This window comes from Notamacropus eugenii, chromosome 5, assembly GCF_028372415.1.
Source record: "Notamacropus eugenii isolate mMacEug1 chromosome 5, mMacEug1.pri_v2, whole genome shotgun sequence".
NCBI lineage: Eukaryota > Metazoa > Chordata > Mammalia > Diprotodontia > Macropodidae > Notamacropus > Notamacropus eugenii.
Window position 1 is genome coordinate 171,379,542 of NC_092876.1, and position 20,341 is coordinate 171,399,882.

General features: G+C 35.9%; 3 protein-coding genes across 5 annotated transcripts; all 3 read right to left on the bottom strand.

Moving 5' to 3' along the window:
- Nucleotides 1–2,272: 2,272 nt before the first annotated feature.
- Nucleotides 2,273–3,983, bottom strand: LOC140509042 (olfactory receptor 8B8-like). 2 transcript variants are annotated; one of them, XM_072616954.1, is made up of 2 exons: nt 3,970–3,983; nt 2,273–3,206 (listed from the first exon to the last, which is right to left on the bottom strand). In XM_072616954.1, exons 1-2 carry the CDS (start codon nt 3,981–3,983, stop codon nt 2,273–2,275), a joined length of 948 nt encoding a protein of 315 aa, XP_072473055.1. The 2 variants fall into 2 exon arrangements, with proteins under 2 accessions (XP_072473055.1, XP_072473056.1); XM_072616955.1 differs by lacking the exon at nt 3,970–3,983 and having other exon boundaries at nt 2,273–3,214.
- A 6,597-nt stretch (nt 3,984–10,580) lies between these two features.
- LOC140509043 (olfactory receptor 8B8-like) lies at nt 10,581–11,879 on the bottom strand. Of its 2 annotated transcripts, XM_072616957.1 has the most exons (2): nt 11,866–11,879; nt 10,581–11,499 (listed from the first exon to the last, which is right to left on the bottom strand). In XM_072616957.1, exons 1-2 carry the CDS (start codon nt 11,877–11,879, stop codon nt 10,581–10,583), a joined length of 933 nt encoding a protein of 310 aa, XP_072473058.1. The 2 variants fall into 2 exon arrangements, with proteins under 2 accessions (XP_072473058.1, XP_072473057.1); XM_072616956.1 differs by lacking the exon at nt 11,866–11,879 and having other exon boundaries at nt 10,581–11,522.
- Nucleotides 11,880–18,970: 7,091 nt separating this feature from the next.
- On the bottom strand, nt 18,971–19,912 carry LOC140509044 (olfactory receptor 8B8-like). The gene has a single exon (XM_072616958.1). The coding sequence runs from the start codon at nt 19,910–19,912 to the stop codon at nt 18,971–18,973; it is 942 nt and encodes a 313-aa protein (XP_072473059.1).
- Between the last annotated feature and the right edge of the window lie 429 nt (nt 19,913–20,341).

Consider the following 20,341-nt stretch of genomic DNA (forward strand, 5'->3'; position numbering starts at 1 on the left):
AGGGTTATATATACATATAAATAGATACATATGTATATATAACCTGTATATATAACCCTGTTTATATATATATATATATATATATATATATATATATATATATATATATATATATATATATATATATATATATATATATATATATATATATATATTCCCTGTAATTCTCTGCCCAAAGTGGGGCCTTCCTATATGGAGGCTGCCTTATTCATTTATTCATTCAATCAATGTATATTACATACCTTCAAATGCAAAGAATAATGCTAGGCATAAAGACTACAGAAAGATAAATAATGCACACGTCCTTTCCTCAATGAGTTTTCAATAAGGCAGAAAAGAAAAAAAACAAGAGTCCACATGATAATTAAGGATGATTTTGCTATATTATTTAAGATATATAGGAAAGCGTTATAAACATTTCCTAAGAGAAGAGGACAACAGACATGAATAGGCAATTCCTGATTGAAGAACATAAGCAACCAAAAACGGACAAGGATATATTTGGAGAGAAAAAAGCTCCAAATCACTAATGAAAATAATGAAAAATTAAAATGCCACTGAGGTTCTACATCCCACCAAATAAAATTACAAAAAAATCACAAAAAAGAAAAACTGACATCATGAGAAGAGTGGTGAGAAGACAGGCATGTTAATTCATTGCTAGTGGATATGTGGAATTGGTTCAGCAAGTATCAAAAATAATTGGAACTATACCCCAAACATCACTACATTGTATATATCCTTTTACCCAGGAATAATATAATTAGGTATATTTCCCAAAGACATAAAAGTTGAAAGGTAATCACTTACACACAGAAAAATATTTTTAGTAACACTACTTGGAGAAAAAACTGGAAACTAAGGGGGAATTTCCATCAGTTGGGGAATAATTGAACAAATTGTTCCTACATGGGATGGAATATTATTGTACTATAAGAAAAAATTTGGAGAAATTTGGGAAGACTTGTATGAACTGAAGCAGAGTAAAATGTACAGAACTGGGAAGATAGTTGATATAATAACCACAACACCTACAGTATCTAGTGCTTATCACACTATATGGAACATAACACGTACTTAAGAAATGCTTATTGACTACAACACTATAAGGAAAGCAACTTCAAAAAACTTAGAACTCAGATCAATGTAATAACTAACCACAACTTCAGAAGACCAATGGCAAAGCAAGCTTCCCACCTTTTGACAGAGAAGTGATGGACTAGAGAGGCAGAATAAGACATGCAGTTTTGGACATAACCACAATATGAATTGGTTTTTCTTCATTGTGCTTTTTTGCCACAAAGGAGAGAGATTTCAGAAGAAGGGGAAGAATGGAGATGGGAAGAGGTAGAATGGTGACAGTGGTGCCAAAATAGAAGAAAAGAAAGAAAAGAATATTGATTAAACATAAAACTACACAGAGGAAAACAAATGTTCAATAGGGGACACAAATAGGGCAATTCTATTACCACCTTTTCAATTGAATATGTGCTCTTTTCAAAATGATTTAAAAGAAGTTCACAGTTTCTTGTGCACTCCTCATTTTTCTTCTTCTTTGTGAATTTAAATGTTTTTGTAATTTATTAAATTCATGGAAAAAATAACTGAAAAAGAGATGATCCTGTCTGTGTATTACTATGGAAACTGAATTAACTATTTATATATCATGAGGGATAATAAGCTGGTGAAGTGGTAGAAAATATTTCATTCAGTTTTCATAAGGGGCTGAAGCTGTGCTGATTATTGGACTCAGAATACAACTATATTGACATGGAAAGGTCATGATTCATTACTAGGAAATTGGTGGGAAGAATGAGGATCAAAAAGAGGGGTCAAGAGAAGAAGAAGAGTAATTTAATGGAACTACTAGGTAGCACAGTAACTAGAGCACTGGGACTGGAATCAGGAAGACATTACTTCAAATTAAGCCTCAGATACTAGGAAAGTCACTTAAACCACTCTTTGCCTCAGTTTACTTAACTCTAAAATGGGAATAATGGTAGACGCTATCTCCCAAAATTGTCTTGAGCATTAACTGAGATAATATTTGTAAAGTTCTTACCACAGTTTCTGGCATATTGTAAGTATTGTATAAATGTAAGCTATTACTATTCTTAATTTCTAAGACAGAAATGGATCTGTTTGAGATGAGAGACTGATGTTCCATTCCTCTGTAAAGGAAAAGCATTTGGGTTAAGAGATCATCATGGAGGATTTTCAGTAAATAAAAGGGAACCTTGAGTCCAATAGTTGACACTACTCCTGGTACTGTTCAGAATATTCTTCTGCTCAGGATTTTCCTGATTGCCAATTTGACATCCTTGTTTCTTAGGCTGTAGATCAAGGGGTTCAGCATGGGCACCACAATGGTGTAGAACACAGAGGACACTTTCCCTTGACTCAAGGAGAGAAGAGAAGAAGGTTTGAGGTACATAAAAGCCCCAGACCCAAAGAAAAGAGAAACAACCATTAAGTGGGAGCTGCAGGTGCTGAAGGCTTTGGACCTGCCCTCTCTGGAGTTGATATGGAGGATGCTAGAGAGGATTAAAGCATAAGAGATAAAGATAGTGACAGTGGGGACACCAATGTCAATGCCCACAACAATGAAAACAACCAACTCGTTGACATAAGTGCTGGTGCAGGAAAGCTCCAAGAGGGGGAGGATGTCACACATATAGTGATTGATGATGTTGTTGCTACAAAAGGAGAGTGTCAGTACACTTCCTGTATGGGACATGGCACCAGAAAACCCCATTACATAGGCACTAAATGCTAGCAGACAGCAGACCTGATAGGATATAGTGATGTTGTAAAGCAGTGGCTTACAGATAGCAACATAACGATCATATGCCATGGCTGACAGAAGGAAGGACTCTGAAATGACAAAGAAACAGAAGAAATATAGCTGAGCCATGCACCCTGAATAGGAGATGATGTTTTTCTCTGACATGAAATTCTCAAGCATCTTAGGGATAATACATGAGCAATAACAGAGATCTACAAAGGACAGATTAAAGAGGAAATAGTACATGGGGGTATGAAGATGAGAATTAAGACCAATCAAAAGGATCAAGCCTAGGTTCCCCACCACAGTGACCACGTAGATCCCAAGGAACAGAAAGAAGAGAGGGACCTGGAGCTCTGCTTGGTCTGTTAAACCAACAAGGATAAATTCAGACACATGGGTGTCATTTCCAGTGTCCATTCTCCTCATAGAAGAATCTGTGGAGACAAGAGAAAAGAATCATATTAGAGTGTTATCTAGTTCTCTCTCACTCTGTTGTCCATTGATAGGAAGGAAAATCAATCTTGGAATTGGGTTTTTGGTGGAGTCAGTTTGAACCAGCTCACCGAAACTGATTGTTAAATTTTCATTATGAACATTAACACATCAGAAATGGGCAAGTGATAGTAATCACGAACTGATTCATTCTGTTGTTAATTGTCTAGACACAAGAAAATCATTGTGAAAGTATTAATCATGCATATTAAACCTTAAAATGTGTCCTATGTGGTTTTTTTTCAGGGAGCTAGTGGTTAAACTTATACCAGCTTACCACTGTTCAGAAAGCATACCCCTGCTCCACTGGGTCTACTATGGCTACCACCAAGATAACCAGTGACTCTAATTGTTCCTTGTAACAGTATTTTTTTGAGACAAATTGTTCAGAAAAGTGGGGTGGGGGGGGAGAGATAAGCCTGAGCCCAGAATGAGACCTTAGGATGCTAGATTGCTAATTGAAGAGACAATGGTACCCTTCCAGTCCAGTTCCTGTTAAGTGGTGAGACTCTACCCAGAGCTCACCACCTCTCTTGCACTTTAATAAAGTGGGGACCAAAAACCACAGCCCAGTTCTGAAGAGAAGAAAACAGTATACAGTATATGTGAGTCATTCACTAAGCAAAACTCCATGGAAGTCAAAAAGGGAAGCTTGGCTTTGTCTCCATAGAAAGGCTTCACAGCTGCACCTACCATAATCCATTAAAAACATCTTCTAACCAGGTCTACTGGCTTTTCTCAATGCTCTAGGATCCCACAGTATGGGCTTGGAAGAAAAATGTAGAGGAGCTAGACTGAAACTCACCTTACTTCTACCTGAAGATGTCAGCATTGGGCGTTTTTGAATTTGTATTCACAGAGTCCTAGAGTACAAATGGTTTTTATGGTTTTGATGGGCAGAATATTATACTCTGTTTCTGGATGAGGTTTCTAGACCTTGAACCTCAGTCAATCAGTTCTAGGAGAAATTCTAAAAGAATAGCCACAATTTCAGACTAGACCAAGGCACAAAAGATCTCTCCAGCTTCAGGAAAAGAAACAAAATGAGTCATGTTGCTAGAACCAACAACTGATAGGATGGAAAGAAATTAAATTGCAGTACGGAAATCTCAGAACTCAAAAATGCACTAACAGGCACTCCTCAAGGATATCCAGATTAAAGCACAGGGAATAGAGATTACTGATACTGTTTATGCTCTGGACTGTAAAGCTCCTTTGAGGTTTCAACTTGTACTCAAAACTTTTACTCATGAGATTGCACATCCCCCAGTAAAGAAGAGGTAAAAGCATCCTTTGGCCTTCTCCCCCTTTTTCTCCATAAGTCTATCCTGACAAAAAAATTCATCCCTATAGAAATTGCTTATACTTACTCCATTGGCAGTGAATTTCTCTGTGACTATTAGAGGTGAGAAAAGTGATAGATGAAGGTTTTGTCTTAGCTGAGGTCCCAGGAGGACATAAAGTATGTCTATCCTACATTTACTCCTGGCAATATGGTAGAAAAGCCAGGCCCAAAAACAATTCTGCTTCTGCTCAGAGGAAAAAAGGAATACTATTCTCCTCCCTCCTGTTTAGACCTGCAGGTCTCTAATGGCTTCAGGAAGGGTTAGCATGTCTGTGCTCCATAGTTTTAGATCTTAACATTTCATCTACACAAATACTCAAACTGGTGATGTAAATTTATTCCAGAAATGATTGAGAGCAAGTCAAATGAAGATCACAAACCTGCTACTTCTACATATACTCCAATAAAATTTTTAGAAAATTTTCAAAGCTCATATTTGCAGAATTATAGAATCCAAGAGTCAGACAAAGCTTCAGAAATCATCTCATGTAGCCACTGTTCATCACATGAAGTCATTCAAAACATCTCCAGAAATCTATCATTCCAGGTTCTGCTCAAAGACCTCCAGTGAGGAGCTCACTACATAATAAACAAACTCAATCTATTTTTAGACATCTCTAATCACTAAGAATTCTTTCCTTATGTATGGAACCACAATCTCTCTCTCCATAACTTCTACCCATTGTTCTGCCCTCTGACATCATACAAAATAAATTTAATTCATTTTTCACATAACTCCCCAAATTCTGATTAACTTGATCATGACTAACCTTTCTTTTCTCCACTCTACTCACCTAGAAAGATTTCTATTCTTTTGCTCTCAAGTTTATTTGTTTTCAATTTTCAACAATCACTTCCATACATTTGGAATTTTCTCTTCCTCCTTACCTTCTCCCTTCCCAAGACAACATGAAATCTTACATGGGCTCTACACATACATTGTTATTAAACACATTTTCATGTTAGTCATGTTGAACAAAAGAATGAAAACAAATGGGAGAAGGCATGAATAAAACTAAACAAAACCAAATATAACAAAAGAGAAAATAGTCTGCTTCATTCTGTGTTCTGACTGCATAGTTCTTTCTCTGGGTGTGGATGTCATTTTGCATCATGACTCTTTTGGAAATGTTTTAGGTCCTTGCCTTGCTGTGGAGGACTGAGTCTATCAAAAACAGTCCTTGCACACTGTGACTGTTACTCTGTATAATATTCTCCCTGGTTCCGCTCACTTCACTCAGCATCAGTTCATATAAGTCTTTCCAGGTATTTCTGAAATCTGCCTGTTTGTCATTTCTTATAGCACACTAGTATGTCATTACACTCACATACCAAAACTTCCTCAGCCATTCCCCAAATGAAGGACATTCCCTTGATTTCAAGCTCTTGGCCACCACAAAAACAGCTGCTATAAAAATTTTTGTACATCAAGATGTCATTCCCCAATTGATAAATAGTCAAAGGATATGACCAGGCAGTTTTCAGAGGAAGAAATTAAAGCTATCTATAGTCATATGAAAAAATGCTCTAAATCACTATTGATTAGAGAGATGCAAATCAAAACAACTCTGAGACACCACATCACACCTATCAGATTGGTTAACATGTCAAAACAGGATGATGATAAATGCTGGAGGATATATGGAAGAGCTGGAACACTAATTCATTGTTGGTGGAGCTGTGAGCTGATCCAACCATTCTGGAGACCAATTTGGAATTATGCCTAAAGGGCTACAAAAATGTACATACCCTTTGACCCAGCAATAGAGCTTCTAGGACTGTATCCCCAAGAGATTATAAAAATGGGAAAGGAGCCCACATATACAAAAATATTTATAGCAGCACACTTCATGGTGGCCAAAAACTGGAAATCAAGGGAATACTCATCAATTGGGGAATGGTGGAATACATTGTATTACATGAATGTAATGGAATACTATTGTGCTATAAGAAATCATGAACAGGAAGACTTCAGAGAGACCTGGAAAGACTTATATGAACTGATTCTGAGTGAAAGGAGCAGAACCAGGAGAACTTTGTACACAGAAACAACCACAGTGTGCAAGGATTTTTTCTGGTAGACTTAGAACTTCATTGCAATGCAAGGACTTCAAAAATTCCCAGTGGTCTCTTAAGGCAAAATGCCTTCCACATCCAGAGAAAGAACTATGGAATTACATCACAAAGTATAGCAGATCATTTTCTTTTGTATTACATTGTGGTTTGTTTTATGATTTCTCCCATTCATTTTAATTCTTCTATGCAACATGACTAAAGTGAAAATGTATTTAATAGGAATGTATGTGTAGAACTTATATAAAATTGTATGCCATCTCAGGGAGGGAGTGAGGAGAGAGAAAGGAAGGAGGGCAAGGGAGGGGGAAAACATCCAAGTTATATGGAAGTGATTATAGAACACTGAAAACAAATAAATAATATAGATAGGGGAAAAAATTTTTTTGTATGTGTGAGTCCTTTTCCCATTTTTATGATCTCTTTGGGATACAACCCAAAAAGAGGTATTACTGGGTCAAAGGGTATGTGCTGCCTATTCCTTTAGCTAATGTTCCCATGACAGGCCTTTAAGTGATATCTTCTGAAAAAGCTCCATTTTCTTCAGATTATTCATAAACAAATTGACAAGAAAACTACCTCTGATCAACATAAACACCAATTCATATAAACTAGGATGACAGAGGTTTTTATCTCTGGAGAATATGAATTCTGGGTTTTACATTGTTGTGCATTTATAAAATGCTATAGCTAGGTAGTGCAGTAGACAACAGGATAGGTTTGGAGTCAGGATGACCTCAGTTCAAATGTGACCTTAGGCACTTACTGTGTGTCCCTAGGCAATTCATTTAATTTTTTTTGCTATGCTTTTCTCATTTATAAAATAGTAGCAACATACCTTCCAGAACTCTTGAGAGGATCAGATGAGATAATATTTGTAAAAGAACTTAGCACAATGACTGTCATATAAAAAGTGCTAAATAAATATCAACTATTATTATTATTAAGCTTGACATTATGGACAAGGCTTATGGGTGGAAGAGAACTTTCTAGAGAACTGTATGAAAACTGTGGGAAACTTTTCTCCTGCTCAACTTGTTATATATCCTAGTTATTATTATTATTGGGGTTTAATTTTATTTTTTTTTAATTTAATCAACAAAGTAAAATGCATTTCAATATACAAAGAAGAAAAAAGAATTACATAAGAAATTAAATTTCTATTACATGGTTTATTTCTTAGTAGATATAATATATTTAACAAAATAATCAAATTGTCCTATTTGTCTTTCTCTTCTGTACTTTTTTGTTTTCTTCTGAATGTATTTAAACATATTCATTGATGCTCTTTTTTGCATATCTATCACTATGCTATAGTCTATAATAACCCTAAGTAAAAGTTCTCCTTTGAAGAAATGTATATAATACAACAAAAACAAATTAATATTACTAGTTACCCACATTTGTTCTCCAAGCAGGTACTAACTTCATTTATCTCCCTAACTCAGTTCAAAAGAAGGTAAAATACTTAAATATTGTTTAACTAAAAGAAGACCTTTGCTATAACAAGTGAATGTGTTAGTAGACTATCACTTCCCTGCAGGTGCAAGTAATAAAAAATGCCTTGGTTAACGAAGAAAATGCAGTATACTGAGTCACTTCTTCAGCATCACCACAGGAGCACACCAAGGAAGCACTGTGGGACCCTATGGCAATAATAGGGAAGGATAAGATGGTGATGACTGTCCATTGTTTTGTAATTTATTATTTCCATTTCAATGACAAAACAGAGATACATATATATATATATATATATACTCTTTAATTCCCAACTCAAAGTGGCATCTCTCTATATGGAGGCTACTTTATTTATTCATTCAATCAATGTATATTACATACCTTCAATGTGCAAAGCATAATGCTAGGCATAAAGACTACAGAAAGACAAATAATAGACACTTCAATTCCTCAAGGATTTTTCAATAAGGCAGAAAAGAAAAAAACAAGAGTCCACATGATAATTAAGAATTATTTTTCTGTATTATCTAGGATATATAAGAAATTGATATAAATAGTCCCTAAGGGATGAGGTCAACAGACAAGAAGAGGCAGTACCTAATTGAAGAACATAAGCAATCAACAACAGACAAGAATATATTTGAAGAGAAAAAAACTCCAAACTTCAAATCACTAATGAAAGTAATGAAAAATTAAAACAATACTGAGGTTCTACATCCCACCAAACACATTGCAAAAAATCAAAAAAGAGGAAGATTGACATTATATGAAAGGTTCTGGGAGGACAGGTATGTTAATTCATTGTTAGTGAAGAAGTGCAATTGGTTCAACAATTATCAAAAACAAATTGGAACTTTACCCCAAACATCACTACATTGCACACATCCTTTAACCCAGAAATAGTATAATTAGATATATTTTCCAAAGAGATAAAAGACATAGGGTAATCACGTATACATCTAAAAATACTTTTAGTAACACTTCTTGTAAAAAAAAAATGCAAAATTAAAAGGAACGTCCATCAGGGAATAACTGAACAAATTGTGCTTAAAAGGGATGGAATACTATTGTACCATAAGAAAAAATAAATAGAACATATTTGAAGAAACTTGTGAAGACTTGTATGAACTGAAGCAGAGCAAAATGTACAGAACTGGGAAGATAGTTGATATAATAACCACAACACCTACCATATCTAGTGCTTATCACACTATATGGAACATAACAGGTACTTAAGAAATGCTTATTGACTACAACACTAAAAGGAAAGCAACTTCAATCTAAAACTCAGATCAATGTAATAACTAACCACAACTCCAGAAGACCAATGGTAAAGCAAGCTTCCCACCTTTTGACAGAGAAGTGATGGACTAGAGAGGCAGAATAAGACATATACTTTTGGACATGACCACAGTATGAATTTCTTTTTCTTCATTGTGCTTTTTTACCACAAAAGAGAGAGATTTTAGAAGAAGGGGAAGAATGGAGATGGGAAGAGGTAAAATGGTGACAGTGGTGCCAAAATAGAAGAAAAGAAAGAATAGAATATTGATTAAAGATAAAACTACACAGAAGAAAATAAATGTTCAATAGGGGACACAAATAGGGCAATTCTATTACCACCTTTTCAATTGAATATGTGCTCTTTTCAACATGATTTAAAAGAGGTTCACAGTTTCTTATGCACTCCTCATTTTTCTTCTTCTTTGTGAATTTAAATGTTTTTGTAATTTATTAAATTCATGGAAAAAATAACTGAAAAAAGACATGATCCTTTCTGTGTATTACTATGGAAACTGATTTAACTGTTTATACATATTGTGAGGAATATTAAGCTGGTGAAGTGGGAGAAAATATTTCATTCAGTTTTAATAAGAGGCTGAAGCTGTGCTGATTGTTGGACTCAGAGTACAACTATATTGACATGGAAAGGTCATGATTCATTACTAGGAAATTGGTGGGAAGAATGAGGAGCAAACAGAGGGGTCAAGAGAAGAAGAAGAGTAATTTAATGGAACTACTAGGTAGCACAGTAACTAGAGCACTGGGACTGGAATCAGGAAGATATTAATTCAAATTAAGCCTCAGATACTAGGAAAGTCACTTAAATCTCTCTTTGCCTCAGTTTACTTAACTTTAAAATGGGAATAATAGTGGGAGCTAGCTCTCAAATTTGTCTTGAGGATAAACTGAGATAATATTTGTAAAGTTTTTACCAGTTTCTGGCATATTGTAAGTACTATATAAATGTAAGATATTACTATTATTAATTTCTAAGACAGAGATGGATCTGTTTGAGATGAAAGACTGATGTTCCCTTCCTCTGTAAAGGAAAAGCATTTGAGTTAAGAGATCATCATGGAGGATTTCTAGTAAATAAAATGGAACCTTAAGTCCAATTGTTGACATTACTCCTGGTACTGTTCAGAATATTCTTCTGCTCAGGATTTTCCTCATGGCCAATTTGACATCCTTGTTCCTTAGGCTGTAGATCAAGGGGTTCAGCATGGGCACCACAATGGTGTAGAACACAGAGGACACTTTCCCTTGGCTCATGGATAGAAGAGAAGAAGGTTTGAGGTACATAAAAGCCCCAGACCCAAAGAAAAGAGAAACAACCATTATGTGGGAGCTGCAGGTGCTGAAAGCTTTGGACCTGCCCTCTGCAGACTTGATGTGGAGGATGCTAGAGAGTATTAAAGCATAAGAGATAAAGATGGTGATAGTGGTGACTCCAATGTCACTGCCCACAACAATGAAAACAACCAACTCTTTGACATAAGTGCTGGTGCAGGAGAGCTCCAGGAGAGGGAGGATGTCACACACATAGTGATTGATGATGCTCTTTCTACAAAAGGACAGTTTCATCATTCTTCCTGTGTGAGTCATGGCACCAGAAAACCCCATCACATAGGTACTAAATGTTAGCAGAGAACAGACCTGATAGGACATAGTGATGTTGTAAAGTAGTGGTTTACAGATAGCAACATAACAATCATATGCCATGGCTGACAGAAGGAAGGACTCTGAAATTGCAAAGAAACAGAAGAAATATAGCTGAGTCATGCACCCTGAATAGGAGATGATGTTTTTCTCTGACATGAAATTCTCAAGCATCTTAGGGATAATACATGAGCAATAACAGAGATCTACAAAGGACAGATTAAAGAGGAAATAGTACATGGGGGTATGAAGATGAGAATTAAGACCAATCAAAATGATTAAACCTAGGTTCCCCACCACAGTGACCACATAGATCCGAAGGAACAGAAAGAAGAGAGGGAGCTGGAGCTCTGCTTGGTCTGTTAAACCAACAAGGATAAATTCAGACACAGAGGTGTCACTTCCAGTGTACAATCTCCTCATAGAAGAATCTGTGGAGACAGGAGAAAAGAATCACATTAGAGGGCTACCTAGTTCTCCCTCTCTCTATTTTCCATTGATAAGAAGGAAAATTAACCTCGGAATTGGGATTTGGTGGAGTTAGCTTGAACCAGCTCAGCAAAACTGATTGCTAAATTTTCATTATGAACGTTAACACATTAGAAATAAGCAAGTGCTAGAAATCAAGAGTTGATTCATTCTCGTTGACTGTCTAGACAGAAGAAAATGATGGTGAAAGTATTAGTCATGCAGATTTAACCTTAAAATGTGTCCTATGTACTTATTTTTCAGGGCACTAGTGGTTAAACTTATACCAGCTTACCACTGTTCAGAACCCATACCCCTTCTCCATTGGGTCTACTGTGGCTACCACTAAGATAATCAGTGACTCTAATTGTTCTTTGTAACAGTTGTTTGGTTTTTGTTTTTTGTTTTTGAGACAAATTGTTTTTAAAAAGTGGGGTGGGGGGGCCGAAATAAGCCTGAATCCAGAATGAGACCTTAGGATGGTAGATCACTAATTGAAGAGACAGTGGTGCCCTTCCAGTCCAATTCCTATTAAGTGGTGAGACTCTACGTAGAGCTCACCACCTCTCTTGTACTTTACTTCTATAGAGTGAGGATCATGGCTCTATTTTGGAGAGTAGAAAACAGTATGCAGTGTATCTGAGTTGCTAACTAAGCAAAACTAAATGGAAGTCAAAAAGGCAAGCTTTGATTTGTCTCCATACAAGTCTTCAGAGCCCAACCTACCATATTACAGTAAATAATACCTTCTAACCGGCTCTCCTGGCTTTTTTCAATGCCCTAGGATCCCACAGTATGAGCTTAGAAAGAGAAAATAGAGCAACTAATCTGAAACTCACCTTACTTCTACCTGAAGATGTCAGCACTGGGCCTTTTTGAATTTGTATTCACAGAGTCCCAGAGTAAAAATGGTTTTGATGGTTTTTATGGACAGAATATTATACTCTAGATGAGGTTTCTAGATCTTGAATCTCAGTTAATCAGTTCCAAGAGAAATTCTAAAAGAATAGTCACAATTTCAAACTAGAAAAAGGCACAAAAGATCCTCTCCAGCTTCAGGAAAGAAACAAAATCAGTCATGTGCTAGAACCAACAGCTCATAGGATGGAAAGAAATTTAATTGGAGTATGGAGATCTCAGAACTCAAAAATGCACTAACAGACACTCCCCAAGGACATCCAGATTAAAGCACAGGGAAAAGAGATTACTGATAATGTTTATGCTCTGGACTGTAAAGCTCCTTTGAGGTTTCAACTTGTACTCAAACCTTTTACTCATGAGATTGCACATCCCCAAGTGAAGAAAAGGTGAAAGCATCCTTTGACCTTCTCCTCCTTTTCCTTCATAAGTCTATACCTGATAAAAAACTCACCTCTGCAGGAATACCTTATACTTGCTCCATTTCCAGTGAATTTCTCTGTGACTGTTAGAGGTTAGAAAAGTGACAGATAAAGGTTCTGCCTTAGCTGAGCTGACAGGAGGATAGCAGGACACATGTCTACCCTACATTACTCCTGGCAATATGGTAGAGAAACCAGGCCCAAAACAATTCTGCTTCTGCTCAGAGGAAAAAAGGAATACTATTCTCCCTCCTGTTTAGACTCACAAGTCTTTGATGATTTGGAGAAGACCTGGAGTGTATCTCCTCCATAGTTTTAGATCTTAACATATCATCTACACAAATATTCAAACTGGAGATGTAAATCCATTCCAGAAATGATTGCATGAAGACATCTGCAGATTACACACCTATTGCTCCTACCATATACTCCAATAATTTTTTTAGGAAACTTTCAAAGCTAGTATTTGGAGAATTATAGAATCTCAGAATCGGACAAAGCTTTAGAAATCATCTCATGTAGCCACTGTTCATCATGTGAAGTCATTGAAAAACATCTCTAGAAATCTATCATTCCAAGTTCTGCTCAAACATCTCCAGTGATGAGGAGCTCATCACGTAATAAACAAACCCATTCTATTTTTAGATAGCTCTAATCACTAGGAATTCTTTCCTTATGTATGGAGCCAAAATCTATCTCTCTATAACTTCTACCCATTATTTTGCCCTCTGACATCAAACAAAATAAATTTAATTCCTTTTTCACATAACTCCCCAAAGTCTGATTAACTTGATCATGACTAACCTTTCTTTTCTCCCCTCTACTCACCTAAAAAGACTTCTGTTCTTTTTTCCCCAAATTATTTATTTTCAACAATCACTTCCATACGTTTTGAATTTTCTCTCCTTCCTTACACTCTCCCTTCCGAAGACACCATGAAATTTTACATGAGCTCTACACATACATTCTTATTAAACACATTTTCTTGTTATGTTGCATAGAAGAATTAAAACAAATGGGAGAAAGCATGAGTAAAATTAAGCAAAACCAAACATAATAAAAGAGGAAATAGTCTGCTTCATTCTGTGTTCTGACGGCATAGTTCTTTCTCTGGTTTTGGATGTCATTTTGCATCATGAGTTTTTTGGAAATGTTTTAGGTCCTTGCCTTGCTGTGGAGGACTGAGTCTATCAAAAACAGTCCTTGCATACTGTGACTGTTACTGTGTATAATATTCTCCCTGGTTCTGCTCACTTCACTCAGTATCAGTTCACATAAGTCTTTCCAGGTATTTCTGAAAACTGCCTGTTTGTCATTCTTATAGCACAACAGCATTCCATTACATTCACATACCTTAACTTGCTCAGTCATTCCCCAAATGAAGGGAATTCCCTTGATTTCCAGTTCTTGGCCACCATAAAAAGAGCTGCTTTAAGAATTTTTGTACATCAAGAATACGAGTCATTCCTCAATTGACAAATGGTCCAAGGATAAGAACAGGAAATTTTCAGAGGAAGATATCAAAGCTATCTATAGTCATATGAAAAAATGCTCTAAATCACTAATGATCAGAGACATGTAAATCAAAAAAATTCTGAGGTACCACATCACACCTATCAGATTGGTTAACATGACAAAAGAAGGTGATGATAAATGTTGGAGGAGATATGGGACAATTGGAACACTAATTCATTGTTGGTGGAGCTCTGAGCTGATCCAATCATTCTGGAGAGCAATTTGGAACTATGCCCAAAGGGCTACAAAAATGTTCATACCCTTTGACCCAGCAATAGCGCTTTTAGGACTGTATCCCCAAGAGATCATAAAAATGGGAAAGGGTCCCACATGTACAAAAATCTTTTTGTGGTGGCCAAAAACTGGAAATCGGGGGAATACCCATCAATTGGGGAATGGTGGAATACATTGTGTTACATGAATGTAATGGAATACTATTGTGCTATAAGAAATCATGAACAGGAAGACTTCAGAGAGGCCTAGAAAGACTCATATGAACTGATACTAAGAGAAAGGAGCAGAACCAGGAGAACTTTGTACATAGAAACAACCACAGTGTGGGAGGACTTTTTCTGGTAGGCTTAGAACTTCATTGCAGTGCAAAGACTTCAAAAATTTCCAATGGTCTCTCAAGGCAAAATTCCTTTCACATCCAAAGAACTATGGAATTCCATCACAGACTGTAGCAGATTATTTTCTTTTGTACTATGTTTTGGTTTGTTTTATGATTTCTCCCATTCATTTTAATTCTTCTATGCAACATGACTAAGGTGAAAATGTATTTAATAGGAATGTATGTATAGAACCTATATAAAATTGTATGCCATCTCAGGGAGGGAGTGAGGAGAGAGAAAGGAAGGAGGGCAAGGAAGGGGAAAAAAATCCAAGTTATATGGAAGTGATAGTAGAACGCTGAAAACAAATAAATAGTATAGATAAGGGAAAAAATTTTTTCTACGTGAGTCCTTTTCCCATTCTTATGATCTCTTTGGGATACAACCCAAAATGGGGCATTACTGGGTCAAAGGGTATGCACTGCCTATTCCTTTAGCCAATGTTCCCATGACAGGCCTTTAAGTGATATCTTCTGAAAAAGCTCCATTTTCTTCAGATTATTCATAAACAAACTGACAAGAAAACTACCTCTGATCAACATAAACACCAATTCATATAAACTAGGATGACAGAGGTTTTTATCTCTAAAGAACATGAATTTTGGGTGTTACATTGTTGTGCATCTATAAAATGCTATAGCTAGGTAGTGCAGTAGACAACAGGATAGGTTTGGAGTCAGGAAGACCTCAGTTCAAATGTGACCTTGGGCACTTACTGTGTGTCCCTAGGCAATTCATAAAACTTTTTTTTGCTTTGCTTTTCTCATTTGCAAAATAGTAGCAACCTACCTTCCAGAACTGTTCAGAGGATGAAATGAGATAATATTTGCAAAAGCACTTAGAATAATGACTGGCATACTAAAAGGGCTAAATAAATGTTAACTATTACCATTATTAAGCTTCACATTACTGACGAGAGTTGTGGGTAGGAGAGAACTTGTTACAGAACTATACAAAAACTTTCCCTTGGAAATCTTTTCTCCTCTTCAACTTCCTATATATCCTCCTTATCACTGTTGTTGGGGTTTAATTTTAGTTTTTGTAAATTTAATCATCAATGTAAATTGAGTTTCAATACACAAAGAAGAAAAAAGAGATTTGTTTAAGAAATTAAATTTCTATTACATGGTTTATTTCTTAAGAAGCATATATGCTGACATGTAGATATAATATATTTAACAAAATAATCAAATTGCCCTATTTGTGTTTCTCTTCTGTACTTTTTTGTTTTCTTCAGAGTATATTTAAACATATTCACTGATGCTCTTTTTTGCATATCTATCAATATGCAATAGTCTATAATAGCCCTAAGTAAAAGCTCTCTTTTTTAAAAAATGTGTATAATGCAACAAAAACAAATTAATATTACTAGCTACCCACATTTGTTTTCTAGGTAGGTACTAACTTCATTTACCTCCCTCAGTTGAAAAGAAGGTAAAATACTTAAATATTGTTTAACTAAAAGAAGATCTTCACTATAACGAGTGAATGTGTTAGTAATCTATCACTTCCCTTGCAGGTGCAAGTAATAAAAATGCCTTGTCTAAGCAAGAAAATGCAGAATACTGAGTCACTTCTTCAACATCACCAATGGATGATTCCAAGGGAGCACTGTGATACCCTATGGCAATAACAGGGAAGGATAAGAAAGTGATGACAGTCCATTGTTTTGTAATGTATTATCTCCACTTCAATGACAAAACAGGGTTAAAAATACATATATATGTACATATGTATACATATATGTATACATATATATGTATACATAACCCTGTTATATATATATATATATATATATATATATATATATATATATACATATATATGTATATTCCCTGTAATTCTCTGCCCAAAATGGGGCCTTCCTATATGGAGGCTGCCTTATTCATTTATTCATTCAAACAATGTATATTACATACCTTCAAATGCAAAGAATAATGCCAGGCATAAAGGCTATGGAAAGATGAATGATGCACACTTCCTTTCCTGAATGAGTTTTCAATAAGGCAGAAAAGAAAAAAAACAAGAGTCCGCATGATAATTAAGGATGATCTTGCTACAATATTTGATATAGAGGAAAGTGATATAAATATTTCTTAAGAGATGGGGTCAACAGACATGAATAGTCAGTTCCTGATTTGAGAACATAAGCAAACAAAAACAGACAAGAATATGTCTGGAGAGAAAAAAGCTTCAAATCACTAATGACAATAATGTAAAATTAAAACGACACTGAGGTTCTACATCCCACCAAACAAATTACAAAAAAATCACAAAAGAGGAAAATTGACATCATGTGAAGGGTAGTGAAGAGGACAGTCATGTTAATTCATTGTTAGTGGAAATGTGGAATTGGTTCAACAAGTATCAAAAATAATTGGAACTATACCCCAAACATCACTACATTGCATATATCCTTTGACCCAGAAATAATATAATTAAGTATATTTCCCAAAGAGATAAAAGACAAAAGGTCATCACTTATAAATAGAAATTATTTTTAGTAACATTTCTTAGAGAAAAAACTAGAAAATAAGTGGGAATGTCCATCACTTCGGGAATAATTGAACAAATTGTTCCTACATGGGATGGAATATTATTGTACTATAAGAAAAAATCTGGAGAAACTTGTGAAGACTTGTATGAACTGAAGCAGAGTAAAATGAACAGAACTGGGAAGGTACTTGATATAATAAGCACAACACCTACCATATCTAGTGCTTATCACACTATATGGAACATAACACGTACTTAAGAAATGCTTATTGACTACAACACTATAAGGAAAGCAACTTCAAAAAACTTAGAACTCAGATCAATGTAATAACTAACCACAACTTCAGAAGACCAATGGCAAAGCAAGCTTCCCACCTTTTGACAGAGAAGTGATGGACTAGAGAGGCAGAATAAGACATGTAGTTTTGGACATAACCACAGTATGAATTTGTTTTTCTTCATTGTGCTTTTGAGCCACAAAGGAGAGAGATTTCCGAAGAAGGGGAAGAATGGAGATAAGAAGAGGTAGAATGGTGACAGTGGTGCCAAAATAAGAGAAAAGAATATTGATTAAACATAAAACTGCACAGAAAAAAACAAATGTTCAATAGGGGACACAAATATGACAATTCTATTACCACCTTTTCAACTGAATATGGGCTCTTTTCAAAATGATCTAAAAGGAGTTCACAGTTTCTTATGCACTCCTTATTTTTCTTCTTCTTTGTGAATTTAAATGTTTTTGTTATTTATTAAATTCATAGAAAAATAACTGAAAAAGATATGATCTTTTCTGTGTATTACTATGGAAACTGAATTAACTATTGATACATATCATGAGGGATAGTAAGCTGGTGAAGTTGTAGAAAATATTTCATTCAGTTTTAATAAGAGGCTGAAGCTATGCTGATTATTGGACTCAGAGTACAACTATATTGACGTGGAGAGGTCATGATTCATTACTAGGAAATTGGTGGGAAGAATGAGGATCAAACAGAGGGGTCAAGAGTAGAAGAAGAGCAATTTAATGGAGCTATTAGGTAGCACAGGAACTAGAGCACTGGGTCTGGAATCAGAAAGACATTAATTCAAATTAAGCCTCAGATACTAGGAAAGTCACTTAAACCTCTCTTTGTTTCAGTTTACTTAACTCTAAAATGGGGATAATAATAGGAGCTATCTCCCAAAATTGTCTTCAGAATTAAATTACGTGATATTTGTAAAGTTCTTACCACAGTTTCTGGCATATCGTAAATACTATATAAAAGTAAGATATTACTATTATTAATTTCTAAGAGATAGATCTCTTTGAGATGAGAGACTGATGTTCCATTCCTCTGTAAAGGAAAAGCATTTGAGTTAAGAGATCATTATGAAGGATTTTCAGTAACTAAAAGGGAACCTTGAGTTCAGTAGTTGATACTACTCCTGGTACTGTTCAGAATATTCTTCTGCTCAGGATTTTCCTGATTGCCAATTTGACATCCTTGTTTCTTAGGCTGTAGATCAAGGGGTTCAGCATGGGCACCACAATGGTGTAGAACACAGAGGACACTGTTCCTTGACTCATGGAGAGAAGAGAAGAAGGTTTGAGGTACATAAAAGCCCCAGACCCAAAGAAAAGAGAAACAACCATTAAGTGGGAGCTGCAGGTGCTGAAGGCTTTGGACCTGCCCTCTCTGGAGTTGATATGGAGGATGCTAGAGAGGATTAAAGCATAAGAGATAAAGATAGTGACAGTGGGGACTCCAATGTCACTGCCCACAACAATGAAAACAACCAACTCATTGACATAAGTGCTGGTCCAGGAGAGCTCCAAGAGGGGGAGGATGTCACACATATAGTGATTGATGATGTTGTTGCTACAAAAGGAGAGTGTCAGCATACTTCCTGTATGGGACATGGCACCAGAAAACCCCATTACATAGGCACTAAATGCTAGCAGACAGCAGACCTGATAGGATATAGTGATGTTGTAAAGCAGTGGCTTACAGATAGCAACATAACGATCATATACCATGGCTGACAGAAGGAAGGACTCTGAAATGACAAAGAAACAGAAGAAATATAGCTGAGCCATGCACCCTGAATAGGAGATGATGTTTTTCTCTGACATGAAATTCTCAAGCATCTTAGGGATAATACATGAGCAATAACAGAGATCTACAAAGGACAGATTAAAGAGGAAATAGTACATGGGGGTATGAAGATGAGAATTAAGACCAATCAAAAGGATCAAGCCTAGGTTCCCCACCACAGTGACCACATAGATCCCAAGGAACAGAAAGAAGAGAGAGACCTGGAGCTCTGGTTGGTCTGTTAAACCAACAAGGATAAACTCAGACACAGAGGTATTATTTCCAGTGTCCATTCTCCTCATAGAAGAATCTGTGGAGACAGGAGCAAAGAATCATATTAGAGGGTTACCTAGTTCTCTCTCTCACTTTATTGTCCATTGATGAGAAGGAAAATCAATCTTGGAATTGGGTTTTAGTGGAGTCACTTTGAACCAGCTCACCAAATCTGATTGTTAAATTTTCATTATGAACATTAACACATCAGAAATGGGCAAATGATAGAAATCAAGAATTGATTCATTTTGTTGTTGGTTGTCTAGACACAAGAAAATGATGGTGAAAGGATTAGTCATGCAGATTAAACATTAAAATGTGTCCGGTGTACTTTTTTTTCACAGCACTAGTGGTTAAACTTATACCAGCTGACCACCATTCAGAAAGCATACCCCTGCTCCACTGGGTCTAAAATGGCTACCACCAAGATAACCAGTGACTCTAATTATTCGTTGCAC

Coding starts and splice junctions, on each gene's coding strand:
- LOC140509044 (XM_072616958.1), bottom strand. CDS start 19,912: ATGAGGAGAATGGACACTGGAAATAATACCTCTGTGTCTGAGTTTATC.
- LOC140509043 (XM_072616956.1), bottom strand. CDS start 11,522: ATGAGGAGATTGTACACTGGAAGTGACACCTCTGTGTCTGAATTTATC.